We start from the raw sequence: 8,644 nt of genomic DNA on the forward strand, positions 1-8,644 counted from the left end.
ATTCCTGATTATGGCTTACCAAATATTAGCTTTTCTGTCACCATGCATAATGCATTATTGATTAATTCGCCCTTTGATGAGGCCATGAGTCAGTAAAATTAAAATCAAACATTGAAAAAAAAACAAAGGGCCACTAATGCACCAGGCATGTGATGATGTACGCAGGCAAAGGAAGTCCATTCAAATTTTATGCATTTCTTATATTTACTCCACAGGAACAAATAAGTCATTAAAAGGAACAAAGAAATCATAACTCCTGCTGCCTCTCTTGCTCTGGTTTAAAAAAAAAAAGGAAAAAAAGATAGTATATTTGCCCAACTCACACAAACAAAAACAAAAGAAAATACTGATAACGCAAAGACTATACATGCCAAACAAAATTATAATAATGATAACAATGATGATGATGATAACAATATCAACAATAACAATAATAGTGAATAAAGTAAACAAATAACTTGCAAAAGAAAGTACTATTAAATTCTAATCTAAATTAAGCAAACATCTAGAGTAGTCAAACAACACTATTATGAGCTTATCAACAACTGAATATAAACAAATACCATGATGTGGATCAAGTGTTGGCAGCACTTCTGTTTCCACCAGTGCAACTGATAAGTTTTATATGACATGATGAATGGAAAACCATGTGGGAAACATTTGCCATATTCAGAAAAGGGTAAAAGGTTCAATAGCCAAACACACAAAAAGATCAGGGCTGCCAATTCAGTAAAAGTACACATGCTTATACCATAATCATAAAGTAGTCCTTACCACCGATTGACAGTGAGAGAACGGCATTTTGGAGACTTGCTGTCAAAATCAAATGCTAGAACTGGTCATTAAAGTAAGAACAGTAAGACCTTTATATCATGCTTTAAAATATAATAAATAAATAAATGAATAAATACACATAAAAGCAATATCTTACAAAAAAAAACCCACTGTGTCTGCTATAATGATGGCAGTCAATCGAAGCACAAACCGTTTGATTAGCAGCAGGAAAAGGAAATGCAAACACAAAGAAGAACCTATAATCCTGTCAACATATATGGACAGTTCCCTCCATCTTTTCAGTGAGGTAAACTTACAGTATTCAGGATAATACTTCAATTTCTACCTGTCAGAGATAACTTTGCAATAAAAACACTGTTTCTGCGTTTATTAAACATGATGCTGTTTAATCTGCATCAGTTCAATACTCCAGGGAGAAATAAAAGGCTGTTATATAGTGTTCATTTGTTATTATTAATGACCATTTTCACATCTCTCTCTCTCACACACACACACACTCACACTTTTGACACACTGACCTACTTTCCCAGTACGCGTGCACATAGTATCTTGTGCTCTCAGCATTGGTCCCGACACGCGCGCGCGCGCGCGCGCGCACACACACACACACACACACACACACACACACACACACACACACACTAGTGTAAACAAATAAGTAAAATGGTAAAAGGTAAACTCTCTTTAGTGAGACACAAACACAGGAGCGTGTATCTGTTGATGGCTGCTGGATATTCTCCTGCATGCCCGGTGGTTGGTTGCAGATGCAGCAGAGCAGATCCATGTTTTCCCCGCTCACGTGTACCGGCTGCTCGGCTGTGCTCGTCAAGCTGTCTAAAGCCAAGAGGAGAGCTTATTACGGGAGCTGCTCCTGCTGTCCTATATCAGCAACAGCCAGCATTTCTCCAGTCATCTTCAGCCATGGCTCCAAGCGAACGCTGTCTCCTCCACCGGCTGAGCCCCAAACCCAGATCAGGGTGTTGTTTTTAAGCCGTTCACGTAAGTAAACACGTGTTTTATTGGCGTTTGTTGTGTTTAAAATCATACGTGACTTATTGTGCATTCAGATATGTGTGAACGCGTCTATCTGGCGCCGCAAGTGGTGATTTGTCTGTTTACTTCAGCTCACCTCAGCTCAATTGGTAGATTAGTATGGATTATTATTTTTTATCGTAAGAGTGCAAATAATTTCAATCGTGCTTTTAAAGAGTTTAAAAGTATCTCTTAAAAATTAGTTGTTTATTGTTATTTGTTGGGTGGAGCAACATCTTTACAAGCAGTGTTTATTTTTGAAACCAACTGAAGCCCCCAAAACAGGTCTGGTTAGTGAGATGTGAAGACATAAAATTAAACTCTATTAAGGGACTGTTCTTTATTTATAAGAAAGGAGGGGTGCAAAACGCAAGAGGCATTTCAGATAATTTTTTTTTAGTACTGGGGAGCTAGTTACGCTTACTGATTCAGCTTAGGAAAGGGACATTCAGCTTTGAATGGTCATACCTTTCATCTTTATTAAATACCCCTTTAAAAAGATTTAAGTCACTAGTCATGAACCTAATGAGTTGGTGATATTTCAAATTAGTGGTTCCTGCATGCTGTGTGAGTGTGAGGTTACTTTGAAAAGACCCGTGGGACGTCTTAGTAAGAAGGTTTCAGCATCATAGTTCATGTGTCCAGAGTTTCGACAAGTTTTTGAGGTGAGTATGTAATCATTCAGTATCCATCAGTATACAGTATTTGACTTCGCCTCTGGCAGTTTTCATGCATGCAAGCTTGAAATCAGTGAAGGTTTCTAACTCAGTGAACGACGGAGGAACAATAAACAGCTTTCACTACATTTTTATTGAAGCCAGGTAGATTTATAAATATAAAATGTCTGATAGAATGAGCAGTTACATTAATAAACAATTATTGATTATTACCTGTGATGGAAAGTAACTAAGTATATTTACTCAACAACCATGCTTCAGTAAAATTTTGAGGTAACTGTACTTTAATTGAGTATTTATGCAACTTTCGAATTTAACTTCACAATTCAGAGAAAAATATTGGACTTAACTTTTTTATTCATTCATTTATTTCAATCTACCAGTTAGTAATAAAAAAAAGATATCATCTGCTTATGATATTATGGTAATTTTCCTGAAAATATTAGGGTAAAGTAACATTTTTAATTCAGAACTTTCCTTGTTATCAAGTTTTTGTTTGACTGTAGTATTTCTACTTTTCAAGGATCTGATGATTTCTCCTACCACTGATTATCATTGATTTCTCAGATTAAGTACCAGCCAGTGTTTTACATTTTTAAAAAGTAAAAGATTAAAAACAAGCATTTTCAGTAATGATCCTCAGTCAAATGTAATTGCTGTATAGCTGCCTGAGACACTGGGTTAAAAGCAACAATTAAAAAAAGATGGAAATATTTACTGTTATAAGTATGCTGTTTAAAGAATAACAAGCAGTGATAATATTGTTATTGGAAATATAAATTCCTCTTGAGGTTTCGCTGTTAAGCAATTGCAATATTATTTATGTGGGCAGGGAGAGAGAAAATAACATTATTTAGGTGACATTAACGATCATCCAACATTTTGTCCGGTTTCAGCCACATACAACTTTAACTTTCAGGTAGTACTTAAAATTATCCAAAAAAAGCATGGATATGATTATGCATAAAGATTTTTACTGTTTGCATTAAGCTTTGAACCATTTCTCATCTCATGTCTGCTGATTTGTTTCAGAATGAAGCGAGGGAAGAGGGATTTCAAATCAAAGTGCCAGCACTTCCTCTCACGTGAGGACAGGGCTAAGAAACAGAAGCGGGGGACGTCCAGCTTTGCCCTGACGCCAGCAGAGGACTGGGGTAACCTGCCCCACCACGTCGTCCTGCAGATCTTTCAGCATCTCTCCCTCGTAGACCGGGCCAGGGCCTCATCTGTGTGCCGCCGCTGGAACAACGTCTTTCACACCCCTGACCTGTGGAGGAGGTTTGAGTTTGAGCTCAATCAGTCGGCCACGTCGTACCTGCGCTCCACTCATCCTGACCTCATTCAGCAGATTATCAAGAGGCATGCCCAGCACCTGCAGTACGTCAGCTTCAAGGTAAGAGCCTTCCCTGCTGTCACCCATTTCGCCTCTCCTTTCACCTCCTCCTCCATTTTCACAACACAGCTGCCTTGACACAGTGGCCTCCTTAATCAGAACCATCTGCTGCAGAGCGGATCCGACGCCTCAGCTGCCTCTGCATTAACACATCCAGGCTGAGATTATTCTTACAGTACATCTCCTTGCGTCTTTCCATTCCTCTTTTTTGTGTGTTTTTGATGGTGAATCTCTGCTGGTAAATCAGGTGGACAGCTGCACAGAATCTGCAGAGGCGGCCTGTGACATTCTCTCCCAGCTGGTGAACTGTACCATTAAGACCCTGGGGCTGATTTCCACAGCGCGGCCCAGTTTCATGGATGTGTCTCAGGTAAACAGACTGTCTGAGCTTCATATGTGCATCTCCACACTTTCACTGCTGCCTTGTTTGTTATAAAGTAAGAGTTGGATCAGTCACATAATTTAACCACTATTTAATTTTCAGTCTAAATACTACAATCAGCTCCCTCCCTCTTCCTTTACTGTACAGCAATTTTAGATTGGCAAAAATATCCCCATTTTGTGTACTTTTTGCAGAGATTCCTCATATGTGTTTGGTATAAGGTGTCCTGGTTTAATCAGCATTATTTATCCCTCCTCAGGCCCACTTTGTGTCTGCGCTGACAGTCGTGTTTGTCAACTCCAAGTCTTTGTCCTCCATCAAGATTGATGATACCCCAGTAGACGACCCGTCCCTGAAGGTGCTGGTTGCCAACAACAGCGACACCCTGAAGCTGCTGAAGATGAGCAGCTGTCCTCACGTCTCCCCAGCAGGTCACTGAACTTTTTTTTAAATTTAAAAGTATTTTTTGTTTTGCTTTTACAGAATAGAGATATGAAAAGGGATATGATGTGCAGCAAATGCTGCTCACTGGCAGGGGCGGATTGTGAAACAATGGCCCCCCTGGCACAGACATGCAGAAGGCCCCTCCACCTCTCCTCCATCGGCACACGACCTTAGAATTGTTTGGCCTCTCTCTGTTGTTGTTTTGTGTCTTCTTTCAGTTGTCATGCATCTCTCATAGGTTTTGTGTCTCTTTGTGATAATTTTGTGTCCCTTTATTTTATTTGTTTTTTTTTGTTTTACTTTTTTTGTGTCTGTTATTGTTTTGGCCCTTTTTGTAGTAATTTCTGTGGTTGTTTTGTCCCTCTTCATATCGCTTTGCAGAGTTTTTGCATCTCATTTTTAGTCTCTTTGTTGTTTTTCATTTTATGCTTCTTTGTGTCATTTTGTGTCTCTGTGGTCTTTTTGTGTCTCTTTGTTGCTGTTTTATGTTTCTTTGTAATCATTTTGTGTCTCTTTGTAGCCATTTAATATGTCTTTGTAGCAATTTTGTATTTCGTTGTGACCTCTACCTGTTTTGTTTCTTTGTGGTCATTTTGTGTCTCTTTGTAGTCTTTTTTTACATCTCTTTATAGTTGTTCAATGTTTCTTTGTGGTCATTTTGAGTCTCTTGTGTTAATTCAAGTGACAGTTTACTAGTCAAGTCATAAATAAAGGCAAGTCAGTAAAATTTGTGTTGTCATTAGTTACACTTAAGATATGTTTTGGTAAATAGCCAACGTTAGATGTTACTTACCAGTCTTAATTAAAAGTTGGGAGTTCACCATCAAACTGCATCTTTTTACTCTCTAAGAGCTGTCTCCAGCACTGGATAGCCACACCAATATTTACTCTGGTTTTGCCTCTTCTATCATCGCTTTTCTTTGCCGCTGAACGTTGCTTCTTTCAGGGAGCTGCTTGTCATGGGGATAATAGTTGCTTTCCTGGAGACTCTCACTGCCATCGCTGTGTTTCTTACGCACTAATTCACTGATACTGTAACCACTGCGCTGTATCCATTGACTCTATGCTCTTTGCTCTGGCTGGCTCAACTTCTTCATCCTCTTGTGCGGCACATTAGAGGCTACAGTGACTCACCATCGCCTCTCAGGTCAGGATGTATCATCACAGAAGGAACGGCCCTTCCTTGGCTGTTTAGTAGTAGATGTCTCTGTGATACAATACATAGGCATTTTGGACATAAAATCAAAGGTGTAACTCCTTCACATTCCGTTAAACTAAAATATGTCCAGATCTTACATAATGCATCTTTAATCCATCAATGCTTGAGGCACGAGTTCATGGTCAGTGTATTACATCCCTCTGCCACCAGGATGCTCCATGCTGCTTTACTTTGTGGCAACCAGATAAAGATTTGTGACAGATATTTCAGTCTGGACCAAAGAGGTGGACCAATCTACTGATTCGCCATCCCTCGAGCCACGCTGATTATTTATTTATTTTATTATTTTTTCTTTCTAATGATCTGTTCCCATTCAGATGTTCTGACTTCTCTCTGTCCTCAGGTATCCTGTGTGTTGCAGACCAGTGCCATGGACTCAGAGAGCTGGCGTTAAACTACCATCTCCTGAGTGATGAGCTCCTGCTCGCCCTCTCCTCTGAAAAACATGTCCACTTGGAGCACCTGCGCATTGACGTGGTGAGCGAGAACCCCGGGCAGACGCACTTTCACGCCATCAAAAGAAGCAGCTGGGAGGCTTTGGTACGACACTCACCCAAGGTCAACATAGTCATGTACTTCTTCCTCTATGAGGAGGAGTTTGAGCCCTTCTTCCGCGAGGAGACTCCTGTCACCCACCTGTACTTTGGCCGGGCAGTGAGCAAAGAGATGCTGGGCCGTATCGGACTGAACTGCCCTCGGCTGGTGGAGCTGGTGGTGTGCGCCAATGGCCTTCAGCCCCTGGATGAGGAGCTGATCCGCATTGCCGAACGCTGCAAAAGCTTGACTGCCATCGGGCTCGGCGAGTGTGAAGTGACCTGCAGTGGCTTTGTGGAATTTGTAAAGATGTGTGGGGGCAGGCTGACTCAACTGTCGATCATGGAGGAGGTGTTGATCCCAGACAGCAGCTACAACATGGAGCAGATTCACAGTGAGGTGTCTAAACACCTCGGCCGCATGTGGTTCCCTGATATGATGCCCACCTGGTAGGCCGATAACAAGCCAGAGCTGAGGACGTGACTTTTGAGGATACGTGTGGCGCTTACGTGAGAGTGCATCCACAGTGACACATTTTATGGTTTAAGTGATGCTTCAGGCTGCAGTGTGATGTTCTCTTTTTGGACAATAAGTAGCTGTGAGAGACAATTTTCTTTGTCATCAGTGTTCTTGAGTCATTTCTAATTGTTTCATTTTTACCTGCATTAAATTTGATATAAGACTGAAAATTTAAAACATTAAAAAAAAACAAACAACAAAAAAAAAAAAAAAAAGGCAGGTTGATTTCTGTTTGGCTGTCTTATGAGCTCTCTCTATATAAATACTGTGGTGTGAAATCTTTGATATAGTATGTTCTTTCAGTCCCAAAAGGATGCTCTGAATTTGCAGTCACTCACTGTAACCTTTCTACCACTGCCAGTACGGGAAGTGGATCTGCTGTCTTCTGGTTGCTTATGTCATCAGTGTCATCAGTGTATGTTGTTCACGGGATTCTGCATCTTATTTTGTGGTGAAATATTGTTTGTTATCATATTGCTGCATCCCTCTCAGTCTCAAAACATCAAACCTACTCCTTAAAGGAACAGTTTGAATAAAAATCAAAAATACTGATTTTTTCTCCTGCCTGTAGTGTCATTTTTCAATTGAGATTGTTTTGGTGTAAGTTGCTGTTTTTGGGGATATTGGCTGTAGAGATGTCTGCCTTGTCTCAACTAAAAAAAAACATAACAGCAAATGTCTCTTTCCAGACATCATGACCAGGTCACTGAAAGTAATCCACAGACCTTTTTGTGAGCAGTTTCAGGTATTTTCTGTCAAATGAATTACACTTGCAAAGGTTATCAGGAAGAGTGTATCTACTCTTTGACAAGACGCTCATGCTCGTGACAGCGCACAATATATACATTAATGGCCTCCTCCTCGGCTGGGCTGTAACAAAGGTGAGCCAGCAGTAGGTGCACACTTCCTTCTGCGCAGTGACACGGTTAGTGGGTGTGATTCTGTAGAAAGAAAATAGTTTCTAGATGAAATAAGGTTTAAGTAAACGTGTCATGACACTTGGCAACTTACACCAAAACAATCTAGTTTGATAATAGTAAATAAATAGCACTAAAAGTACAAGAAAAAATATGTATTTATGATTATAGTATGAACTGTCTGTTTAAGTAAATGATTTCCTTCATTTCCCAGGATACAATCTGAGTCCCCGTCCTAAACTCAGTGCATCCAGCTGTTGGTAGAAAGAGAGAGCGCACTAACAACAGTGATACTAATGCCACACAGAAAGAACAAGAATTTCCAGTTGAATCAGCCCAACAGTCACACCTCTATGTACATAACAATGAGTCTTTTGTATTGTTGTCTGTTGTAAAGCTTTGCCTTGTATTTGTTTATTTGTCATGTGATTACATTTTTTTTAAAAATATGTGATAAATTTGCTCAGGTCTGAAGGAAGTCTGCTTCATTGTAACTGCTATGTTGTTTGCTGTATTAATTCTTAATAAAAATATTATTTTTAATGTTGCATTTTCTTGTTTCGTGTCTCATTTTGGATGGTTTTCTGACTTTGTCCCATTTGACCTTTCTGCAGCTTTTCATTTCCAACACTAGAGAGCAGCAGTGATTTAACTGGAGGCAGTGGGACCTTATATAAGCAGGGCTGCTACTGTATAATGAAGTATGCCAATGATAACTCAGCCCTTTTTACA

The 8,644-nt window shown here is 39.9% G+C and overlaps 1 protein-coding gene across 1 annotated transcript; it reads left to right on the plus strand.

The window, feature by feature from the left end:
• Positions 1-1,404: 1,404 nt before the first annotated feature.
• fbxl3l (F-box and leucine-rich repeat protein 3, like) lies at positions 1,405-8,462 on the plus strand. The gene is made up of 5 exons (XM_042493678.2): positions 1,405-1,794; positions 3,537-3,897; positions 4,145-4,267; positions 4,539-4,710; positions 6,286-8,462. Exons 2-5 carry the CDS (start codon positions 3,538-3,540, stop codon positions 6,927-6,929), a joined length of 1,299 nt encoding a protein of 432 aa, XP_042349612.2. The 5' UTR covers positions 1,405-1,794; position 3,537; the 3' UTR covers positions 6,930-8,462.
• Positions 8,463-8,644: the final 182 nt, after the last annotated feature.

This window comes from Plectropomus leopardus, chromosome 8 (assembly GCF_026936395.1).
Source record: "Plectropomus leopardus strain MGB_pleo_1.0 chromosome 8, ASM2693639v1, whole genome shotgun sequence".
In the NCBI taxonomy this organism is placed as follows: Eukaryota; Metazoa; Chordata; class Actinopteri; order Perciformes; family Serranidae; genus Plectropomus; species Plectropomus leopardus.